Source organism: Aquarana catesbeiana, linkage group LG06 (genome assembly GCF_042186555.1).
Source record: "Aquarana catesbeiana isolate 2022-GZ linkage group LG06, ASM4218655v1, whole genome shotgun sequence".
In the NCBI taxonomy this organism is placed as follows: domain Eukaryota; kingdom Metazoa; phylum Chordata; class Amphibia; order Anura; family Ranidae; genus Aquarana; species Aquarana catesbeiana.
In genome coordinates, this window is record NC_133329.1 from 258,898,068 (window position 1) to 258,924,530 (window position 26,463).

The window sequence follows — 26,463 nt, forward strand, 5'->3', positions numbered from 1 at the left end:
AGTTGTGGCCCGAGGATGATGTGGTGGGGTGTGACAAGGAGATTGCCGAGGGGGGGTAAGAAAGTGTAGCAGGAGCGATCACTTGCCTGGCTTCTTGTAGTCCCCCTGAGGCTGCCTGTGTCTGAGGAGCGGCCGCCATCTTGGATTCGGCCTGTATTTTCTCTGCCTCAAAGCGGGGTCCCAGGTCCTTTTTTGCTGCAGTGGCTGGCATGGGTGGGGAACCGCTGTGTTCCCCCAAAAGATCCTGCTGTGTGCTAGCTTGTGGTGGCGTCTGATACGGCGCTAGGGCGGCTGGCTGGCTGGGGTAGTGGGGAGCTCCCGGCTTATGCGGCCATCTTGGAGTCCCTCGCGCATGCGCCCTGATGTACATGAATTATGGGGCACTTAGCACTTTTGTTTGGCACATGGCACTTTTTGGCATTTATTTGCACTTATGAATTATATTTGAAGCAAAAGTGTTTTAATTGATTATTATTTCATATGTTAATTGTATTGTTTACTTGTGCACATTATGCTTATTAGCTTTATGCGATATAGTATTTAGTGTGGTATACACCTCTGTACTCATTTGTATATGCACCATATCTCTTTGTGCCGTGATAGGGGCACGTCTAGCACACTTTAGTGCATCATTATTTATTTATTTGTTATTTACATGCATTAAAAGACGTGGTTCATGCATGCGGCTGTGTAGTGCTTATTTTTAGCACTGGGTTCATTGTGGCTCGTAGGATTTCCTTTCTTTTTCTTCTTCTTGTAACTGCCTTCATAGCTGCCTGTTCCGTGTGTGCTCAGAGTAAGACTCCAAGACACCTTCCAGTGGGCATCCTACAACTCATACCCAATGGAGAGAGGCACTGGACCGAACTGTCTATGGATTTCATTGTGGAGTTACCCAACTCCCAAGGCAATACTGTTATCCTTATGGTGGTTGACCGGTTCTCAAAGATGTGTCAATGTATTCCACTTAAGAAGTTGCCCACTTCTAAGGAATTGGCTTCCATTTATGCTCGGGAGATCTTTCGCTTACATGGGCTACCCAAGGTGATTGTCTCGGACAGGGGTAGTCATTTTTTGTCCAGGTTCTGGCAAGCCTTTTGTGCACAGTTGGGAATTCAGCTTGCTTTCTCCTCTGCATATCACCCACAGTCTAATGGGGCCGCAGAAGGAGCCAAACAGTCCTTGGAGCAATTCCTACGTTGCTATATTTCTGACCATCATAACAGCTGGCCAGACCTATTACCATGGGCAGAGTTTGCTCACAACATTGCCTTGAATTCTGCTTCCCGATTGTCCCTGTTTATAGCGAATTATGGTTTCCAACCTTCCATGTTGCCTGACTCGTTTGTTCTGCAGAGTATTCCTGTGTTAGAGGAGCATCTCCATGGTCTTCGTTCCAGTTGGGTACAAGTCCAGGCGGCTTTGCGTCATGCTAATGATAGGTACAGACTCCATGCTGACCGCAGACACCTGCCTGCGCCTTCCTACCAGGTTGAACAAAATATTACAGCGCACACATGCAAAAAAGACATTTACCGCCAGCAAGGCTTATTTAAAACACCTAGACATTTTCAAAAAGCATTATAAAAAAATATGGGGATTTGGTCACACCATATTGCTATATGGTGCTTAAGCCCACTTACTGCGACAAAGTACCCCATGATTAGTGGGTCCTACACTATCCATAGATTGGGAGATCCTGCTTCTCTAAACCATGGGAGCAATACACTCCTCTGTATGGGAGAACTTGAGGTCTCCAACCATGACACAGGTGGACACTAATGAGAGGTACGTAGCCTCCCTGACGGTATTCCCGAGTGTGGCTCGGGGTTAAATTTCAGCACCATTAGCGGTAACCCCGAGCCACACTCGGAATTACTGTACATCTCAGGATCCTGGTGCAGCTTACTTACCTTGTCCCCAGGATCCTGCAATGTCCCCCTGCACAGTTTGCGGGCTGTGTTCTCCGCCCGATACCTCTCTTTGCCAGGTTCCGTTCCCTGCGAGTGTCGCAACGCACGGGGGCGGAGCCTGGCAGCAAATTTTAAAAATGTAAAAATCATAACACATACAGTACTGTAATCTTGCAGATTACAGTACTGTATGAAATCATTTCACTTCCCTTTTGTCCCCAGTGCTTTGGCCCATGCCCTTCATGCAGTTTTATATTATATATGCTGTTCTTTCTGCCTGGAAACTTAAGATTGTCCATAGCAACCAAAAAGTGTCCCTTTACGTCAAAAGTGGCTTTAGCCCAGCTAGAAAACAGCGATAGTAAATGAGAACACTTGCAGAATTGAGCGATAGTGAATCGCGGGGAAATTTATTTTATTATTATTATATATTTTTTTTAATGATTTATATTTATTTATTATATTATAATTTATGATTTTGTGTTTCAAACTTCATCATACCCGGGATATCTACTAGACTCTTGGTGGACAGATCTAAGTGTGTTATTTCTAAGAATTACAGGCCTAAAATATAAAACGCCAAATTTCTATGCAAAATAATTGTACCGCTTTGAGACGCAAAAATCTGAAATAATCATACCGCTAGGGAGGTTAATGAGGGAGTGGGGTGCTCCACATCCAAAAGAATTTGGTCAGAATCCATACAATAGACAAACAAGATATTTGGGGGGCACACCCTAAAAGATGCATTAAAGATGGTGCAGCCAAAATGTCTAGGTGTTTTAAATAATCTTTGCTGGAGCATAATATTACAAGAACAATATTAAAATGGAGAATGTAAAAATAATATCAATAATGTAATTATATTCTTGGGATAAATATTGTATGTCTAACCATATATGTGTGTCTGTGTATGAAGCTAATGGCAGCTTCCTCATGTGAGCCAGTCTGCCCTGAAAGTCTTTGTTTATCTCTTTTTTACTCCTAAATTGAGCCCCCCACCTTCTCCTAAAATGGGCTGGTTTAAAACTTCTAAATATTGAACAACCCTTCAGCCTAACTCCCTTCCCCCTCACTGAGGGGATGGCCACTGAAATTCTAAACTTAGGGCCCCTTTCCAGAACCACGCTGACATTCCATAAGAATCGGGTGTGGGGGGGGGGGGGGAGCATGACCTAGTATACAATTATATACCTTATACAATATAACTTTATCTATCATCTAAATCAAATAATGTTACATAAATCAATATATGTATATATTCAATGAAAAGCCCCTTTTCTTATTAATATCCTAATAAAAAATATTACAGTATAAAGAACTTATATTCTTAAATCTAAGCCTATGTAATTCTTGGGGCACCTCAAAAGTCCACTTTTTGGTATTTTGGTTTTGGTCCTAGCTTGACAGGGAACAAAGGGTGTAACTAATGAAAAGACTTAGGTCTGTTTACACTTCATAAAACTTCAATTACCCTAGCTTCTAGAAATTTAACTAGGTTTTCAGAATGTATCCAGCAAGATTCCAGCACTTATTACACATTGATGTGTTAATGTCTACTTGTCAGCTCTGAAGAAGTGTCATTGTGAAACAGTCATAGGGTGAGTCCTTATTTTACAACCGTATTGCAATTGCTGACATAAAGTACTTATTTACTATCAATGCACATATCCTAGTTCTTGCCTTTAAAACTTTCAGAATATGAGTTCCATAATGAGGGCCTGGAAACATTACATTTTCTACTAAGTCTCAGAGGAGCCCAATTAAGTTACGAAAAATACAGATATTTTACTTTTTACTTACATTAGTTCTGAATAATGTTTTTACTTAAAAATAATCAATTAAGTGAACCATCTTTTCTGCTGTTAAAGCAGATTTGTCATTAAAAAATGTGTTCCCTTCTCCTTTGTCAGTCCCACCATTCCAATTTCAAGTCATAAATGGTTGCTGAAGGTACCATAGCTGCAGAAACTTTAAGATGTCGCATGAGGATAAGTCAAAAAGCAGGTTGTTGATTGAGGATCAGGCAGTCTCAGCTCTCATTTTGCATGTGTAATCACTCCAGGGACAGTTAAGCAAGTGTTGCTCATAAAAATTTGGATCTTCAATATAATTAATGTAATAAAAATGTATTGTTGCAGTATTTACAAAAGTGGGAATGGCATGGCAAATTATTAATTAAGAATTAGAGTAGAAGATGGTAACAGGAAGATATCTAAGATAAGTGGATCACATATAATCAGTTAGATTAAATTTGGAAGTCTTATTCTATGAAAGACACTACCACAATGCATAGTACTACAATACCCAATTTTGTGACCCTGAATGTATTTTTTTACTTATCTAGGAGTTGCCATCAAGATACCCATAGTCTGTGTTGTACTGGAGGGAGGACCCGGCACCCTAGATGTAAGTTACAATTATCTATGCCACATACATGCTTATAAAATTAGGAACATGCCTTTTACAAATAAGGCTGCCATTCAAAAACAATTTGCAACAGTTCTTGTATATTTGTAATCCCTGCATCTACATACTGTTGCAAGCAGCCATCGGGGAGCCTGCCATTCATTGTTGACTGCACATACATGGTGCATTTACGCACTAGGAAAAAAATAACTGACTGGCATGTTTTTTTATTCACTAAAGCTCTGCTGCATCAGGTTGCACAGTGAATAACTCTGAAGTGAAAGAAGTAATATATTTTCAAATTGTTATTTCAAATTTTTGATTGGGTACTTTTTTTTATATTGTAATTGGAACAATGGTAAGTATTTCACCTTGCCAGCTGCACTCAGGGGGTGGAGGGTTATTAAAGTCCACCAAACTTCACTAGAATTATAGTATGTATGGGTTTTTAAAAAAATGTGGTGGGTGGCTTCAGGGAAGTAGAGGGATGGGTCCCAGGGAAAAAAAGGTGGAATTGTGTTTTAAAAAGTGGACAGGGAAATTAAAGCTAAAGAAATACACCCTCCCCAGGCAGCAGGCCTGGGAAACAGAGAATTTTCAAAAGTCACTCCAAATATTTATACCCTTCCCCATCATGCACCACCAGCAATAAACCTCTTGGTCTAGGGGGACATAAATATTCAAAACTCAAAATTATCAAATTTTCCCACGCTATTGCCAGGGACACTCCCCAACAGCAGCCAGAGGCGAGCAATAACACTGAGCTTAGGGAAAACCTAAGTGAAGCAGAATTATTAGTTCCAGCTCAGGCTGACTACAGACTAGCAGTACTAAATTTAGACTAGGGACACTACTGCCTAGGTCAAGGTCCTTATATTTTCTCAACTCACAACAATAGGCAGCCCATAGATGAGTAAGTTTTTTTTTTTTTTCAAACAGCAGGTTGAATGATGAAAACTGACCCGATTTCCCCTATCCACACATTCGAGGTGGATGAGTGAATTGTTCCCGCTGTTTCATTGTAAAAAAAACGCCCCACCGTCAGAATACGTTGATCAGTGTTGCAGGCTGAAGCTTACAGTGCTGATTGGGCAAGGAAAATCTGACAGGACTGTTGTACAGAAGTTGATTGGTTGATCGACTTCTGTACCCATACATGAATTGAAATTTGGATGGTCCCTGCTGAATTTTGATCCATGTCTACCAGCTACCTTTAATTTGGAACAGCATAGTATTAAGTATTGTTTCACTGTAAGTGAAATTTTGGGGTGTTACATCAATTGATACAGTTATAAAAAGTAATACTTTCTGTGCTCCCTGTCTGCAGACAATCTATAATGCTATCAGCAACAACACACCATGTATCATCGTGGAAGGATCAGGGCGAGTAGCTGATGTCATTGCTCAGGTGGCACAACTTCCCATTTCAAAAATTACAATCGCTCTCATTCAAGAAAAACTGCACACTCTTTTTCCTGATACATATGACACCTTTACAGAGGACAAGATAGTGGAATGGACTAAAAAGGTAAAACAAAAAGCCTGATCTGTTCACTAGTAATGCTTTTATGTGTTGGACTGTATTAAAGTCTATCTACAGCAATTTGATTTTAGCTTTGGATAAAGTGAGAAAAGTTTGTCATTTAAGTACACTATACAGCATTGCAAGTGCAATATATGCATTTTTGCTCTTAAGAAAAACTATATTGCTTTTTAACTAATCTTATTTTATGTTTGTTTACAAGGTTATAAATGTGTACATTGAGGCTGGTTTACTAAAGGAGTTGAGAATGTTCACATAATAAATTGTGTGGTGATTCACTTCAATTATCCAATCATGTGGAAAGTAAATCCCTGTATATTTATTTCATCTGCCAGTGATTGGATAATTGAAGTAAATATTCACACAATTGTGAATATAAAAATATTTAATACAGAGATCTCTAATAATATTTTATTTGTAGGACTTTGATTGACTTTCTAGTAGAAAAGCCCAGCACCAGCTTGTAAGGTGATATTTTACGATTCGGTTCTATTCAGAATACAGGCTAGTCACATCATACTATTAAAAAGCATTGGTGGCAATTTTGCCCCATATCTGCTACTTGCTGGCTTTAAGTGGTAAATATGAATATAGGAGGTATGTCTAAAAAGTTTGGTGAATGGTCCGATTACTCAACGGCAACACGGGCCAGGTGCGCACACGGCACATGGCTATCCAGAGAAACGACGAAAAGCGCCGACTAGCATGGAGTACACGTGACCATCAGGGTAAACCCGCTGCAGGCAGTTGAGAGGTAGGGTCACAATGCAATGGAGCAATGAGTGAACATCAAGGTCTGCATGAAATGTTTGTGCAAGTGTACGAGACGGAAGCCGTGAGCAGAAAATGTGTTTCACGACGGGAAGGAAACGACTGAGGATGAGCCACGTTCGGGTCAGCCGTCGACAAGCAGAATCCCAGACATGATCGAGCGAGTGCGACAAATGCTGGCACGAGATTGGTGACTGACTCTACGATTGATGGCGTAGGAATTAGGCATTATCAAGGACATGAAGACAGGGGTTCTTAGTCGGCTAATTATCTGCCGGTTGTGCCACATCCTAAAATGAAAATTTAAATAAAGACAGTTCCCCTAGTGGACTTTAAAGGCACATATGAAAGGACGTATAAGAGAATGTATGATAGGTGGACAAAAATTTATTCATTACAAAAATATCATAAAAAGTCCTCTGCTGCGGGCAGGGCGCTGTCAGTGTGAGCTGCTGTGATATCCATTACCCGAGACTTATTCGGTCTACATCCATTATCATCTGCTGTTTTCCCTTTGAATCTTCTACAGCAGGTCCACCAGGACCCGCATTTGGCCTCAGTGAGATTCCAGATCCAAAATGTTTGTATGCCCTATATTGATGGGCCCCTCTTCCTACTATTAGGAAGTACAACTACCCTATATATCTATACCCAGCTATCTTCATTTCCATACTAACATTCTGGGCATTCCAAACAACTCTTATGAATCACAATTGGGAAGCACGCTGGATGGGCAGACAGTGTCAGCACCTTTGTTTTTAAAAATTTTCCTGGAATGCGTAGCTAGTTTACATATATACCAATAAACCCTTGCTAAAGTTTACAATCACCCCTGAAGAAGGAGACAAAAACTAACTCCGAAACACGTCAGGTACAAGCACATTGGTATCATTAGCTACATGTATACAGATGCATGAATCGCATTCCTTTCAATTTGTGTTATATGTTTGATGTTTTTATGATATTTTTGTAATGAATACATTTTTGTCCACCTATCATACATTCTCTTATACGTCCTTTCATATGTGCCTTTAAAGTCCACTAGGGGAACTGTCTTTATTTAAATTATCAAGGACATGGTGCGCACCATCGTCCGCAAAGATTTGGGTAAGCAGAAGATTTGTTCCTGCTTTGTGCCACAAGAGCTGACAGATGAACAGAAAGCAAAAGGGGTGTAAACCCCTGGAGATTTTATCACCATTTGTGACCAGGATTAATCCTTTCTGCAAACCATCGTCACAGAGAATAAGACCTGGTGCTACCAGTTCGATCCGGAATCCAAGCGGCAGTCGATGGAATGGCGTTCACCGTTTTCCTCGCAACCCAAAAAGAGTCCCCTGCAAAAGCCCAAAGTCCAGACAATGTGTACTGCCTTCTTCGACAACAATGACATCATCCAAGAATGTGTTACAGCAATTCTGCGATTGATTCCTAAAGATGCCTTTGCTTATAGTTTCCAGAAGCTTTATGAACGTTGCCAAAGCTTTATGAACGTTGCCAAAAATGTTGTGAAGGATGGAGATTATTTTGAAGTACAATAAAGGTAATTTGTTTTAATTTTCTGTTTTGTTTGTTTTCTGATGCCATTAATCAAACTTTTTAGACACACCTCTTATATACACTACTGTGCAAAAGTTTTAGGCAGGTATGAAAAACTGCTGTAAATTAATTAAGAATGCTTTCAGACATAAAAGTGTTAATAGTTTATTTTTATCAATTAACAAAACTGAAAGTAAATGAACAGAAAAGAAATCCAAATCAAGTCAATATTTGGTGTGACCACCCGTTCAAGACAGCATCAATTCTTATAGATACACTTGCACACAGTTTTTGAAGGAACTCAGCAGGTAGGTTGTTCCAAACATTTTGGAGAACGAACAACAAATCTTCTGTGGATGTAGGCTGCCTCAAATCCCTCTGTCTCTTCATGTAATCCCATACAGATTCAATGATGTTGAGATCATTCTGGGAGCCAAACCATCACTTCTAGAGCTCCTTGTTCTTTTTTTATACTGAAAATAGGTCTTAATTATATTGGCTGTATGTTTGGAGTCATTGTCTTGCTGAAGAATAGAGATGGGCTGAACATCCCCCTGGTTCAGTTTGCTCCAGAACTCTCAAACGTCACAAAAGTTCGGACCTAAACTTGAAAAATCAAAAGTCCCCATTTTGAAGGCTTACAGTATCTCACAAAAGTGAGTACACCCCTTACATTTTTGTAAATATTTTATTATATCTTTTTGTGACAACACTGAAGAAATAACACTTTGCTACAATGTAAAGAAGTTAGTGTGCAGCATGTATAACAGTGTAAATTTGCTGTCCCCTCAAAATAACTCAACACAAGTATTAATGTCTAAACTGCTGGCAACAAAAGTGAGTACACCCCCTGAATGAAAATGTCCAAATTGAGCCCAATTAGCCATTTTCCCTCCCCGATGTCATGTGACTCGTTAGTGTTACAAGGTCTCAGGTGTGAATGGGGAGCAGGTGTGTTAAATTTGGTGTTATCGCTCTCACTCTCTCATACTGTTCACTGGATGTTCAACATGGCACCTCATGGCAAAGAACACTCTGGCGATCTTAAAAAAGGAATTGTTGCTTTATATAAAGATGGTCTAGGCTATAAGAAGATTGCCAAGACTCTGAAACTGAGCTGCATCATGGTGGCCAAGACCATACAGCGGTTTAACAGGACAGGTTCCACTCAGAACAGGCCTCGCCATGGTTAACCAAAGAAGCTGAGTGCATGTGCTCAGCATCATATCTAGAGGTTGTCTTGGGACGTATGAGTGCTGCCAGAATTGCTGCAGAGGTTGAAGGGGTGGGAGGTCAATCTGTCAGTGCTCAGACCATTTGCTGCACACTGCATCAAATTGGTCTGCATGGCTGTCATCCCAGAAGGAAGCATCTTCTAAAGATGATGCAAAAGAAAGCCCGCAAACAGTTTGCTGAAGACAAGCAGACTAAGGACATGGATTCCTGGAACCATGTCCTGTGGTCTGATGAGACCAAGATAAACTTATTTGGTTCAGATGGTGTCAAGCGTGTGTGGCGGCAACCAGGTGAGAAGTACAGAGACAAGTGTGTCTTGCCTACAGTCAAGCATGGTGGTGGGAGTGTCATGGTCTGAGGCTACATGAGTGCTACCAGCACTGGGGAGCTACAGTTCATTGGGGGAACCATTAATGCCAATATGTACTGTGACATACGGAAGCAGAGCATGATCCCCTCCCTTCAGAGACTGGGCCGCAGGGCAGTATTCCAACATAACGACCCCAAACACACTTCCAAGATGACCACTGCCTTGCTAAAGAAGCTGAGGGTAAAGGTGGCGGGCTGGCCAAGCATGTCTTCAGACCTAAACCCTATTGAGCATCTGTGGGGCATCCTCAAATGGAAGGTGGAGGAGCTTCTTGATCATCGTCATGGAGGAATGGAAGATGACTCCAGTGGCAACCTGTGAAGCTCTGGTGAACTCCATGCCAAAGAGGGTTAAGGCAGTGCTGGAAAATAATGGTGGCCACACAAAATATTAACACTTTGGGCCCAATTGGGACATTTTCACTTAGGAGTGTACTCACTTTTGTTGCCAGCGGTTTAGACATTAATGCCTTTGTGTTGAGTTATTTTGAGGGGACAGCAAATTTACACTGTTATACAAGCTGTACACTCACTACTTTACATTGTAGCAAAGTGTAATTTCTTCAATGTTGTCACATGAAAAGATATACTAAAATATTTACAAAAATTTGAGGGGTGTACTCACTTTTGTGAGATACTTTATAAATATATACACTATATTTCAAAAAGTATTGGGGCGCCTGCCTTTACACACACATGAACTTTAATGGCATCCCAGTCTTAGCCCGTAGGGTTCAATATTGAGTTGGCCCACCCTTTGCAGCTATAACAGCTTCAACTCTTCTGGGAAGGCTGTCCATAAGGTTTAGAAGCGTGTCTATGGGAATGTTTGACCATTCTTCCAGAAGCACATTTGTGGGGTCAGGCAGTGATGTGGAACGAGAAGGCCTGGCTCGCAGTCTCTGCTCTAAAGCATCCCAAAGGTGTTCTATCGGGTTGAGGTCAGGATTCTGTGCAGACCAGTCAAGTTCCTCCACCCCAAGCTTGCTCATCCATGTCTTTATAGACCTTGTTTGTGCACTGGTGCGCAGTCATGTTGGAACAGGAAGGGGCCATCCCCAAACATGGGAGCATAAATTTGTTCAAAATGTCTTGGTATGCTGATGTCTTAAAAGTTCCCTTCACTGGAACTAAGGGGCAAGTCCAACCCCTGAAAAACAACTCCACACCATAATCGCCCCTCTACCAAATGATTTGGACCAGTGCACAAGGCAAGGTCCATAAAGACATGGATGAGCAAGTTTGGGGTGGAGGACTGGCAGGTAGAGCAGCAGACTCCTAAAAACAAAAATAGCCAGGTAGACAGCAATACAGAACAAGGGCCTTAGGCCTGCACCCAATGTCCTGTACCTATTTAGCAACAACTGTCTCCTACAGCAAACAAAAACCCACAACACCATGCAGGGTGTCCTTGGATGAGTCCCTCTTGATGCTTTCCCAGCTTCTCCGCTGTCCCCGCCTCATGAAGAGTAACCTCTGGTACTTCATCTCAGAACATAATTTTTATCCTCAAGCCCCCATACAACAAACAGGCTCTGTCTGGCAGAGCCTCAAGCATATGGCCAGGCCTTAGACTTCAGGCCTCACCGAACACAGCTTTTCCTCACTAGATCAAGGTCTGGGTTTGAGGACCCCGATCAAGTGACCTCCTCCAAATATATACTCTCTCCCAGGATGCTCAGTGGCCTGAAACTCCTACTGATTGACTGAAAGAGATATGCATATTCATAACTCAGTTTCACTGCAGCTAATCATACTAATGCCAGAGGCAACAGTGCCACCTATTGACAGAAGAGAAGAACCATAGTTAAACCAGGCTTAGAAGAAAACCCAAATGATCACAAAGACTACAAATCAGCCAGGTTAATTACCACATAGCACAACTAAATTTACTAGTAGTCCCTGTTTAAGACAAGGGTGCTACACACACACACATATATATATATATATATATATATATATATATATATATATATATATATATATATCTATCTATCTATCTATCTATCTATCTATCTATCTATCTATCTATCTATCTATCTAGATAGATTTATATATATATTTATATATACATATATACACAATATTTCACAAAACTGAGTATACCCCTCACATTTTTGTAAATATTTCAGTGACAACACTGAGGAAATGACACTTTGCTACAATGTAAAGAAGTGAGTGTACAGCTTGTATAACAGTGTAAATTTGCTGTTCCCTCAAAATAATTCAACACACAACCATTAATGTCTAAACCACTGGCAACAAAAGTGAGTACGCTACCCCTAAGTGAAAATGTCCAAATTGGTCCCAAATTGTCAATATTTTGTGTGGCCATTATTATTTTCCAGCACTGCCTTAATCATCTTGCGCATGTTGTTCACCAGTGCTTCACCTTTATAACAACATTATGGAGCTGGTGGATGTTAGAGGATGCCCCACAGATGCTCAATAGGCTTTTGGTCTGAAGACATACATGGCCAGTCCATCACCTTTACCCTCAGGCAGTGGTCATCTTGGAGGTGTGGCATTCATGGTTCCCTCAATGAACTGTAGCACTCCCACCACCATGCTTGACTGTATTGCAATAGAAACCAAGTAGAGTAATAAGCTGGATCTCTTAATACGGCCCCATATGCTATATGATAGCTATCATATACCACGGTTATTAGCCTCACGGAGGCTGTGTCTGGTGTGGGGTTCTGGTCATATGAGGTTCTACTATTTAGCAAGTCTTCTGAGGAATTACCAGTGCATGGCATAGTTTCTTTGTGCAACTGAATAGCATATGGGGCCGTATTAAGAGATCCATCTTATTACTCTACTTGGCTTCTATTGCAATACCAAGTGTTATACCTCACTGCTACATTTACTTTTGGGCCATTCTTTGCTTCAAGCACCTATCTGTGCTACGCTTAACTTATCTAGCAATTCCCATTGCTGCTATGTTTTACTCTGTGCCAATATCATAGGTACCTTAATAACTTACCCTACAGCCCTTCTGTGCTTTATCGTGCTGTTTTTAATCTGTAGGCTTTCTCTCAGTCCACATTCTGCATCAATATACAAGCTCCTGAGGAAGCGCTAAGCGTGCAACATGTAGAGCGAATTATTACTTGAACAGCAGTACACAGTCTATCTGTTTGTGAACCACATCCTTGGATTTTTACATATTATGGAATGATTCCCATTCATCCTTCTGTTTCCTTGTAGATATCATTGGTTCTATCAGTAGCGGTAGTATTACTATGTATTGTGTCATCAATGTGGATTTTTAGAGATCATGTATTTTTTTATGTGTTCATATTAAAATAAACTATTTATGTATTAAATTCATTGTTGACTGTGCCTAAAAAGTCCAAGTCCCATTCTCTTTTTTGTTATACTCACTTTTGTTGCCAGCGGTTTAGACATTAATGGCTGTGTGTTGAGTTATTTTGAGGGGACAACAAATTTACACTGTTATACAAGCTGTACACTCACTACTTTACATTGTAGCAAAGCGTAATTTCTTCAATGTTGTCACATGAAAAGATAGAATAAAATATTTACATAAATGTGAGGGGTGTACTTATTTTTGCGAGATACTGTATGTGTATATATATATATATATATATATATATATATATATATATATATATATATATATATATATATATATATATATGTAGCGCTGGTAGATTTTCCAATCTACCGCTTATATGTAAATTTAGTGGGTCGTCTGGGCTGTACATAGTTCAGATTTAATTTACTGTTAGATTAGCCTCTGTTCCAGTTTGGCTGTGTTGCGTGCAGTTCCGCAGTTCCGCATTCTGCCTGTGGGTGTCGTTGTCACTCTGGGTCAGTGTTGGAAAGCAACAAGCTGAAGTATATGAGTGCTCTTCTGTCCTGTAGACAACTCGGCGGAGGTGGTCCTCCGGGTTGCATTCTGGGAGAGAGTATTTATGGGGCAGATGCCATGTTTCTGAGAGAGCTTTACCTCATGGCCCTCCTGGCCTAAAGGTATGTGTTAGTGAGTTCTACCTCGCGGCCCTCCGGCCTGGAGGGTTGTGTTGCGGCAGCCGTGCGGGTAGGCCCAGAAGCCTGTCTGGGGCCTGCTATCGCTGGGATGGTCCTGTGCTGTCTGTCCTGCGGGAAGAAGACGGACAATTGGGAAGATCCAGGGGAGGACCCATCTTGGAAGGGACCATGCAAGGCTGGTCTTAAGAAGGGCCTGGTGACTCGATTGGAGGACGCATCTTAAACTAATCTACCGCACAAGTAGTGCCGGGTTGGCTTAAAGGTTCTGGTACTGTGTTTGCTATTCATCGAAAACTATTACATCCTGTGGCAGAGGATCGTACAGTTTTGTTTCACTCATGTCTGTGGCAGAGACTTTCTTGTTCGTGCTACATTCCGGCTGCTAGGTTAGTGAGAGAGACCTATCCGGGTGGGCAAAGATTCAATCCTGAACAGAGAATATATTCACCCCTGAGACTTCAATTCATTAGTGCTACACCAGAAAGGGTATTTGAACTTCCCTGCAACTCTTCTTCTACCTCTTTCCTGCTACTTCTTCCAGTTATCTCCCATTAAAGCATTGGAAAAGTACTCAAGTGACTGGTGCCTACATTGTCTTCTAATAAGGTGAACGTGGACTCTAAGTTCGGTGTTGGTGAAATTACAGGTAAAAAAAGGTGACGGTAACAGCCCGCTTTAAATCAGCAGCTCCACCGTGAGTTATTGCTACATGTGGGGGCTCGTCCAGGATTGTTTGCCGTTGCCCTAAGCAGCCCTGAGGAATATTTCACCGGGAGTCTATGTTAAAAGAGGTTTCTGGACTTTGTCACTTTTTCCAGGAGAAGAAGGGGTTAAACTGCAGGATTAAATTTCTGACTGCGCAGGCTGCGGGTGAGAAGTAAAAGCCCGGGAGCTACGTGCTCAGAGGAACAAGTGGGAGGAGCCTAATCAACTTGTTGCCCCTAGGGATGCGGTTGTGTGAGTGTTTGGCGCCAAAGGAGAAGAGAGGCCTTGTGGTCGTACGAGAGGATCAGAGTGCAGCCATGTCTTCTTTTCCGTTGATACCATCAACTATGGGTTCAAGATGTTCCCTACAAGTACCGCTGCGGGTGCTATGTTGACCCGAACCCTGCTGACAGATACCGGTATTCGTTTGAAGCCGCAGGGGCGGTTCGTACTATACACTGTTGGAGATATTGAAGGGCTGGGCATGCTTTGCCACAAGTGTGAAGGACTGGCCATACATCTCCATTGTTCGTTGTTTGCAGTGCAGAGAATACTTATTCACAGTGGAGCAACCTACAATGTCGCCCCGTGCTTATCGCGTGGACTGGGCTACAGGTACCGCCACAGTGGAAACTACTGCTATCGCTGCTGGAGAGCAACAGGCCGTGGTCTCATCTGCTACCGTGAGTGTTTCTGAGGGAGATTCTGCTGTTACCGCTTCATCAGCGGACATCACCTTTATTTCTACTTCTACTACACCTATCCCCGCTGCACCTGTCCAGAGGAAGGTGGGATATGTGAAGGCTTCCCGCGCCGTGGTCAAGGCCTACCCCAGAGACTACCTGAACCGTAGCCATGGATTCTGGGAAGACATCACCTTGTGTGGAGCCGCACAGTACTACCAAAGAGACATTGTCTAAAGTTGCTAGTTTGCTTGAGTTTGAGCCGACACCTATCGGATCTATGGTGTGCAAATCACCAAATTCTTGTGTGCCTCCTGGTTTGGGGAAAAACAGAGCTTTGCCTAGACTTGCCCGTTTACAGAGAGTGCTCACCAAACGTGTTGCCACAGAATATGGTCTGGAATTTCCCTATGTGACTCAGGAAATTATGCAGGAAATTGAGGCCAACCGGGAACAGTAGTACTGTGAAGCTGTTTGGGACCATTTGTCTGTACCAAAACCTTTCCGGAAAGCTGGGTATTCTGCTGCTATGGATGAACATTTCAATGGATGTTTGCTGCATTGGAACTATGGTCGGCACATCTATGCTGACAAGGTGGTCATTTGCAGACCCGCAAAAGATAACATTGTCTACTTTATCACCACCGTGGATAAGCAAGGGAAGAAAATGACATTACCAGATCCCCGGTTTTATTGGTGATTATGCAAAGAAACTGTTGTCTTCTGTTCTTCCAAGAGAAAAAAGAACTTTGGGGTGTATAGCTAGATAGTGTTAGTGTTTCGAGATCTCCGTGATCAAGAGACTTTATTCACCTCAGCGCTAATATATATCCAAAGACTTTTCGCTAACCGGATTTCTTTTACTGGAAAAAATATAATTTGCCCAAAAGATAGGGATGGACTTTTCAAGTTATTTTAGTTCATTTTTATTAGAAGAAAACATGTGGGAAGAGAATGTCATTCTCTGGAGAATGAGGCTTTGCTCCTGAATAGTTTAAGTGATGCTACTGTACATATTTGTGTGTGTTTAACTTTGTTTCTTTCAGGAACGACTAGCTCTCCTATCAAGCTGTTAGGCTTTTCAGCTAGGTAGATAGTGAGGTTTTGTGACGTGACTAATGTGATTTCTTTTAATGATATGAATATTGTTATTGTATAAATGTTGAAACTATAACATTTCTATACTGTCTCTTTTTCCTTACTCATCCAAGTTTTAAGTTCAGGCTTGAGAGTCTAATTTTGCCAGACGTTGAGGACAACGTCTATTGTAGTGGGGGGAGTATGTAGCGCTGGTAGATTAAAGCATTGGAAAAGTACTCAAGTGACTGGTGCCTACATTGTCTTCTAATAAGGTTAACGTGGACTCTAAGTTCAGTGTTGGTGAAATTACAGGTAAAAAAAGTGACCGTAACAGCCCGCTTTAAATCAGCAGCTCCACCGTGAGTTCTTGCTACATATATATATATATATATATATATATATATATATATATATATTTTATATATTAAGAAACAGTCTGAACTGGAGTTTCCCCCCTTTCCCCATATTATTGCCAAATCAAGTTCACACCTATAATTAGAAAAGATCGAATTGAAGTTTGAATAAGAAGATTTGGAGAAAATTGTTGTATTGTCCTCATCAGAATGCGAGACACAAATCAAATAACAGTAATGAAAAAATGGGGGATTTTTAGATCTCATCACAGGATGGACTGTGGAGATCTTGTAAATAGGGCAGTGCCAACGTCCTAAACTATAAATGTTAGAAAGGGTACACCCAAAGGAGTAAGAGACATAGACTTTGTAGGCACCAATCGTAAAATTAAATACAACTTTTATTTATATAAAGAGATACATAAAAAGCAACAAACATCAACATTTTTAAAATTGCAAAACATTGCAAAAAAAAAAAGGGTAATAGGTGCTACCACATCGATACATGGAAATAGATCGGGGTAAACCCTTACATATAAGGAAGGGATCTCACCCCTCTATTTCTACTAAAGAGACCTCAAACTGATATAGCTCTACATGTTTCGCAATTTGAATGCTTCTTCAGGAGCTTGTTTGAGTTACCTGTAATAGGGAAAAATTGGAAGAACAAATAACAGTAATGTTTTAATGCTGTTAACTATAGTTTATTTTTCAAATTAATATTTATTTTTCAGATACAAGATATCATGAGGCACAGTCAGTTGCTTACAATCTTCCAAGCAGACAAAGATGATCAGCATGACATTGATGTTGCTATTCTTCAAGCTTTGCTTAAAGGTATTTAGTGTATTGAACACATTTTATAATTTCCATCTAATATATAAACTGTGTAAAGGTAAAACATAGGTTTTAAACAGATGATTTATATGATGTTTCTTTCTGTGTAAAACATTTCACATTGTCAAATAAGCATTTTATATGAAGTACACTCCTGACTCTGAAATAACAGAGAATTATGGATTTTCACAGACTGCAGCAAAAGCTTATTGTCCCCCTCCCCCTCCTATCTCCTACCCTCTCTTGCTTCCTCTCTCTTATTGATGTTTGTATGGGACTATCTAAGCAGAACTGACAGAGAAAGGAATTAGTCAATCCTGTGACTTATTTAGTGGTGAGTGTAAATTTGAGCTTGAGCTATTGAGATCTGTAAACACCAGGATATGTCTTGTTTTCCAAAGCAGGTAAGAACAGATAGGTAAACAGGAACAGAAACCAGGTGCTCCACCTACTTTTTGAAATAAACAATGTATTAATGCACGATTTCAAATGATTAAAAAGTAAACAGTTTTTGTTATTGTAATAGTTAAGATATGAGCATAATCAAAGAAAGGAAACAAATGAAAACCCAATGCAACCCCTTTATGCACTATGTCTAGAGCTAAAATCACTACAGACAGTACAATTGCTTATGTTAGGGTCTCTTTAAGGGGGGAAATGTGTCTCCTTCGAGCAGTGTACAGCAACATGCTGCTCTCCCCAGTGGTTGATGAGTTCTGTTTCAATCAGGCAAGAGGGTGAATGAGTGAGGAAGATTTGTCAGTTGGAGCTGTGTGTTGAGTTGGAGAGGAGAGGACATCTCAAACTCTTATGCCGTGTACACCCGACTGGACTTTTCGACTGGACTGGTCCAACGGAACCAATCCGTTGGACAATCCGACCGTGTATGAGCTTTATCAGACCTTCAGCTGACTTTTTCTGTCGAAAATCAGAAGGACTTTAGATTTGGAACATGTTTCAAATCTTTCCAACGGACTCGAGTCCGGTCGAAAAATCCGTTCGTCTGTATGCTAGTCCGATGGACAAAAAAGGATGCAAGGGCAGCTATTGGCTATTGGCTATGAACTTCCTTATTCTAGTCCCTTCGTATGTCATCACGTCCAAACCAACGGACTTTCGAACTGACTTTAGTCCGTTCGTGTGGGGGCAAGTCCATTCGTCTGAAAGTCCGTCATAACTCCATCAAAAGTCTGTCAGAAAGACCGTCGGACCTTTGATGCTGAAAAGTCCGCTCGTGTGTACGCGGCATTAGTAGATGATGGAAAGAGATCACTATGTAATCACTAATTAGTGTCCCCTTAATTTTGGAATTTGATGGTATTGCCAACTGTGTTCCCCAGAGTAAAAGATTACCCTCTGATGGAGAAAGGTGGGAGGGAGAGTACTTATATTGTGCAGAACTGTTTTAGCTTTAAAGAAAAACATCTTTCAAGAAGAAATGTTATATTTTTTTATATATCCACGTGTGTGGAATTCCTTTACCCCAGTAGCACTAAAAAAAGAACGTGTCTAAGGGAAAATTGCAATCAGTTAAAATGAGGATGATAGATACCTAAAAGGGAAAGAGAAAAAATGAAAAGACTATTGAGTTCTGTAAAGAATGCGGTGAGGTCAGAGGAATTTGAGGTGGAGTCAACCAGATATGGTGATTTTCTTTGATGGGAATTAATAGCCCCACAAAACAGCCATCTGAGAGGAATGGGAACATCTGAGCTGTCTTCATGCCAGGTATGTATGTAACTGGAGCAGCTGCAGGACTTTTCCCTGGATGAGCGATATTGAAACACCATCAGGCCTGGCTGCTGAAGAGGCCGTTTCCTTGAATCCTTTTAACAAGGACCTGTCCATGATAGAAGACCTTAATTGGTTCGGTGCACTGCAAAAAGTGTGGATCTGAAAATGGCTGCTTAATCCCAGAAATGTGTATAAAAGGTTTATGAGTTTGTTTTCTGTTTTCTTAGACATTTTTAACATTTTATAAAAGTAGACTTACATAATTAAACTGTTTATTGTTAGTGCTATTTCTTCTATTTTTTCCAGCCTCTCTAAGTCTTGATCAGCAAGGACATGAGAACTGGGACCACCAGCTAAAGCTGGCAGTGGCGTGGAACCGAGTTGACATTGCTAAAAGTGAGATTTTCACAGATGATCATCAGTGGAAGGTGTGTTGGCCGACTAAACTATTCAGTTAATAAGCTTACTGTAGCTATATTTTTAGTCATTAAAGTACATGTGGACCCCTACCTTTTAAAAACAACCCATTCAGTTTAAAATAGAAATGTAAGGCAAAATGTTTGTGTATATATAAAAAAAAATTATAAATGCATATTTTTTTTAATAATTGATCGCATACCATCTGTTCTCAGCTGCATAGAGGGGCATAGAGAGCTGGGGATGGAGACTGCAGGGGGTGTAAGAGGCTGTGGAACAGCAGCACACTGATCTTCCCAGTAATTATTTGTGCAAGGGGCATGTTAGCACAAGTCTAACTGATGAAGTAAAATTGTTTAACCGCTTCAGCCCCGGAAGATTTTACCCCCTTCCTGACCAGAGCACTTTTTGCGATTCGGCACTGCGTCGCTTTAACTGACAATTGCGCAGTCCTGCAACGTTGCACCCAAAGAAAATTGACGTCCTTTTTTTCCCACAAATAGAGCTTTCTTTTGGTGGTATTTGATCACCTCTGCGGTTTTTATTTTTTGCGCTATAATCAAAAAAAGAGCGTCAATTTTGAAAAAAAGCTCAATATATATATAAAAAACTATTTTTTTCCTCAGTTTAGGCTGATATGTATTCTTCTAAATATTTTTGGTAAAAAAATTGCAATAAGCGTATATTGATTGGTTTGCGTAAAATTTATAGCCTCTACAAAATAGGGGATAGTTTTATGGCATTTTTATTATTATTTTTTTTAGTAATGGCGGCGATCTGCAATTTTTTATCAGGACTGTGACATTATCGCGGATACATCGGACAGTTTTGACATTATTTTGGGACCATTGTTTTTTATACAGCGATCAGTGCTATAAAAATGCACTGATTACTGTGTAAATGACACTGGCAGTGAAGGGGTTAACCACTAGGGGGCGATGAAGGTGTTAAATGTGTCCTATGGAGTGATTCTAACTGTTGGGGGGGATGGGCTTCCAGTCACATGACAGCGATCACTGATCCCGATGACAGCGGTGATCTCTGTCATGACACAAGGCAGAACGGGGAAATGCCTTGTTTACATAAGCACTTCTCCGTTCTGTGGCTCGGTGACACGATCGCGGGGAGACCGGCAGACATCGAGTCCGCCGGTCCCACGGGAACGATCACACTGTACATGGCGCGCATGCGTGCGCCTGCTATCCCCGCCTCTTAAAGGGGACATACAGGTATGCCCATTTGCCCACCGCTGCCATTATGCCGACGTATATCGGCAAGCAGTGGTCAGCAAGTGGTTAAACTCTGCAGTTGGGCCACGTTTTTGCCATCCTCAACCACTCCCCCTGTTGTTGCTGAGGCAGCGGCTGGGGATTTACACATGCTGTGGCCACAGAGCTTTGCTTCGCTGCCACAGCGGGAATTATACCTCTTGTCACGCACAGCAGGTGGTGCTGCCTGTCGAGCACAACCCATTCAAGGGAATAGTGCTGCCCTGCAACCATCCCGCAAAAATGTACAATGTTCACGGATGCGGCATGGTTGTTCGGAAATTAGGGGGTTAACACAGGCAGTGAGAAGGCAATTCAAAGAGCAAACTGAACATGAATCACGCTTCAGGTAGCAAAGCAAGTCTAAACAAGGCCTAATCCACCTCCTTCTGGCCTCTCTGCCATTCACAGGACTCATATTACTACACTACACAATGCATCATGTTCTGTGAATGAGCAGTGGAATCCCTTCATTCAGCTGCTTCACCACCCATTCACAGAACATACGTTGCATTTTGGGAATGTTATAATCTGAGTTCTGTGGATAGGTGAGAGGGCAGAAGGGGGGCCGGAGTGCACTGTACAGAAGGGGGGGAGTGCACTGTGCACCTTTTTTCAGTAGCACAGGTTGCAATTGACTTTTACAGCAATGGAAGGTAAACACTCAAAGCAGTATCATGTGGATCCAAAGAGGCTCATTCAGGAAGCGTTTAAGTAACAACAGACAGCTGCATGCAGTGCTGGGACAAGGCCATTTGGTGCCCAGGGCGAAGATGGCAAACTGCGCCCCCCCCCATCTCCCCCACTGTAATATTCACATCTCCTCCACTGTAATATCTGCATCTCCCCCACTGTAATATCCAAATCCCCCTACTGTAATATCCACATCTCCCCCACTGTAATATCCACATCTCCCTCCACTGTAATATCCACATCTCCCCCCCACTGTAATATCCACATCTCCCCCCACTGTAATATTCACATCTCCCCCACTGTAATATCCACATCTCCCCCCCCCCACTGTAATATCCACATCTCCCCCCACTGTAATATTCACATCTCCCTCCACTGTAATATCCACATCTCCCCCCACTGTAATATTCACATCTCCCTCCACTGTAATATCCACATCTCCCCCCCACTGTAATATCCACATCTCCCCCCACTGTAATATTCACATCTCCCTCCACTGTAATATCCACATCTCCCCCCCACTGTAATATCCACATCTCCCCCACTGTAATATTCACATCTCCTCCACTGTAATATCCACATCTCCCCACTGTAATATCCACATCTCCCCCACTGTAATATTCACATCTCCTCCACTGTAATATCTGCATCTCCCCCACTGTAATATCCACATCTCCCCCACTGTAATATTCACATCTCCCTCCACTGTAATATCCACATCTCCCCCACTGTAATACCCACATCTCCCTCCACTGTAATATCCACATCTCCCCCCCACTGTAATATTCACATCTCCTCCACTGTAATATCCACAACTCCCCCACTGTAATATTCACATCTCCCTCCACTGTAATATCCACATCTCCCCCACTGTAATATTCACATCCCCCCCCCCCACTGTAATATCCACATCTCCCCCACTGTAATATTCACATCTCCCCCACTGTAACATTCACATCTCACCCACTGTAATATCCACATCCCCCCCCACTGTAATATCCACATCTCCCCCCACTGTAATATTTACATCTCCCCCACTGTAATATCCACATCTCCCCCACTGTAATATTCACATCTCCCCCACTGTAACATTCACATCTCACCCACTGTAATATCCACATCTCCCCCCCACTGTAATATCCACATCTCCCCCCACTGTAATATTCACATCTCCCCCACTTTAATATCCACATCTCCCCCCACTGTAATATCCACATCTCCCCCACTGTAATATTCACATCTCCTCCACTGTAATATCCACATCTCCCCCACTGTAATACCCACATATTCCCCACTGTAATATTCACATTTCCCCCACTGTAATATTCACATCTCCCCCACTGTAATATTCACATCTCCCCCACTGTAATATCCAAATCCCCCTACTGTAATATCCACAACTCCCCCACTGTAATATCCACATTTCCCCCACTGTAATATTCACATCTCCCCACTTTAATATCCACATCTCCCCCACTGTAATATTCACATCTCCCCCACTGTAATATTTACATCTCCCCCACTGTAATATCCACATCTCCCCTACTGTAATATTCACATCTCCCCCACTGCAATATCCACATCTCCCCCACTTTAATATCCACATCTCCCCCACTGTAATATTCACATCTCCCCCACTTTAATATCCACATCTCCCCCACTTTAATATCCACATCTCCCCCACTGTAATATCCACATCACCCCCCACTGTAATATCCACATCTCCCCCACTGTAATATCCAAATCCCCCTACTGTAATATCCACATCTCCCCCACTGTAATACCCACATCTCCCCCACTGTAATATCCACATCACCCCCCACTGTAATATCCGCATCTCCCCCACTTTAATATTCAAATCTCCCCCACTTTAATATCCACATCTCCCCCACTGTAATATTCACATCTCCCCCACTGTAATATTCACATCTCCCCCACTGTAATATTCAAATCACCCTACTGTAATATCCACATCTCCCCCACTGTAATATCCACATCTCCCCCACTTTAATATTCACATCTCCCCCACTGTAATATTCACATTTCCCCCACTGTAATATTCACATCTCCCCCACTTTAATATTCACATCTCCCCCACTGTAATATCCAAATCCCCCTACTGTAATATCCACATCTCCCCCACTGTAATATCCACATCTCCCCCACTGTAATATTCACATCTCCCCCACTGTAATATTCACATCTCCCCACTGTAATATTCACATCTCCCCCACTGTAATATCCACAACTCCCCCACTGTAATATCCACATCTCCCCTACTGTAATATTCACATCTCCCCCACTGTAATATCCACAACTCCCCCACTGTAATATCCAAATCCCCCTACTGTAATATCCACATCTCCCCCACTGTAATATCCACATCTCCCCCACTGTAATATCCACATCTCATCCCAACCGTAATATCCACATCACCCCCCACTGTAATATCCACATCTCCCCCACTTTAATATTCAAATCTCTCCCACTTTAATATCCACATCTCCCCCACTGTAATATTCACATCTTCCCCACTGTAATATTCAAATCACCCTACTGTAATATCCACATCTCCCCCACTGTAATATCCACATCTCCCCCACTTTAATATCCACATCTCCCCCACTGTAATATTCACATCTCCCCCACTGTAATATCCACACCCCCCTACTGTAATATCCACATCTCTCCCACTGTAATATTCACATCTCCCCCACTGTAATATTCACATCTCCCCCACTGTAATATCCACATCTCCCCCACTTTAATATCCACATCTCCCCCACTGTAATATCCATATTACCCCCCACTGTAATATCCACATCACCCCCCACTGTAATATCCACATTACCCCCCACTGTAATATCCACATCACCCCCCACTGTAATATCCACATCTCCCCCACTGTAATATTCAAATCCCCCTACTGTAATATCCACATCTCCCCCACTGTAATATCCACATCTTCCCCCACTGTAATATTTACATCTCCCCCACTGTAATATCCACATCTCACCCACTGTAATATCCACATCTCCCCCCCACTGTAATATCCACATCTCCCCCCACTGTAATATTCACATCTCCCCCACTTTAATATCCACATCTCCCCCCACTGTAATATCCACATCTCCCCCACTGTAATATTCACATCTCCTCCACTGTAATATCCACATCTCCCCCACTGTAATATCCACATCTTCCCCACTGTAATATTCACATTTCCCCCACTGTAATATTCACATCTCCCCCACTGTAATATTCACATCTCCCCCACTGTAATATCCAAATCCCCCTACTGTAATATCCACAACTCCCCCACTGTAATATCCACATTTCCCCCACTGTAATATTCACATCTCCCCACTTTAATATCCACATCTCCCCCACTTTAATATCCACATCTCCCCCACTGTAATATTTACATCTCCCCCACTGTAATATCCACATCTCCCCTACTGTAATATTCACATCTCCCCCACTGCAATATCCACATCTCCCCCACTTTAATATCCACATCTCCCCCACTGTAATATTCACATCTCCCCCACTTTAATATCCACATCTCCCCCACTGTAATATCCACATCACCCCCCACTGTAATATCCACATCACCCCCCACTGTAATATCCACATCTCCCCCACTGTAATATCCAAATCCCCCTACTGTAATATCCACATCTCCCCCACTGTAATATCCACATCTCCCCCACTGTAATATCCACATCACCCCCCACTGTAATATCCGCATCTCCCCCACTGTAATATTCAAATCTCCCCCACTTTAATATCCACATCTCCCCCACTGTAATATTCACATCTCCCCCACTGTAATATTTACATCTCCCCCACTGTAATATTCAAATCACCCTACTGTAATATCCACATCTCCCCCACTGTAATATCCACATCTCCCCCACTTTAATATTCACATCTCCCCCACTGTAATATTCACATTTCCCCCACTGTAATATTCACATCTCCCCCACTTTAATATTCACATCTCCCCCACTGTAATATCCAAATCCCCCTACTGTAATATCCACATCTCCCCCACTGTAATATCCACATCTCCCCCACTGTAATATTCACATCTCCCCCACTGTCATATTCACATCTCCCCACTGTAATATTCACATCTCCCCCACTGTAATATCCACAACTCCCCCACTGTAATATCCACATCTCCCCCACTGTAATATCCACATCACCCCCCACTGTAATATCCGCATCTCCCCCACTTTAATATTCAAATCTCCCCCACTTTAATATCCACATCTCCCCCACTGTAATATTCACATCTCCCCCACTGTAATATTCACATCTCCCCCACTGTAATATTCACATCTCCCCCACTGTAATATTCAAATCTCCCCCACTGTAATATCCACATCTCCCCCACTTTAATATTCACATCTCCCCCACTGTAATATTCACATTTCCCCCACTGTAATATTCACATCTCCCCCACTTTAATATTCACATCTCCCCCACTGTAATATCCAAATCCCCCTACTGTAATATCCACATCTCCCCCACTGTAATATCCACATCTCCCCCACTGTAATATTCACATCTCCCCCACTGTAATATTCACATCTCCCCACTGTAATATTCACATCTCCCCCACTGTAATATCCACAACTCCCCCACTGTAATATCCACATCTCCCCTACTGTAATATTCACATCTCCCCCACTGTAATATCCACAACTCCCCCACTGTAATATCCAAATCCCCCTACTGTAATATCCACATCTCCCCCACTGTAATATCCACATCTCCCCCCACCGTAATATCCACATCACCCCCCACTGTAATATCCACATCTCCCCCACTTTAATATTCAAATCTCTCCCACTTTAATATCCACATCTCCCCCACTGTAATATTCAC

General features: G+C 42.0%; 1 protein-coding gene across 1 annotated transcript in view; it reads left to right on the forward strand.

Moving 5' to 3' along the window:
- The window catches only part of TRPM2 (transient receptor potential cation channel subfamily M member 2), a 328,183-nt gene that overhangs the window by 156,830 nt on the left and 144,890 nt on the right, over positions 1-26,463 (forward strand). The window contains 4 exon segments of the mRNA XM_073633225.1: positions 4,261-4,322; positions 5,650-5,850; positions 17,353-17,455; positions 19,496-19,617. Coding sequence (XP_073489326.1) covers positions 4,261-4,322; positions 5,650-5,850; positions 17,353-17,455; positions 19,496-19,617 — 488 coding nt within the window.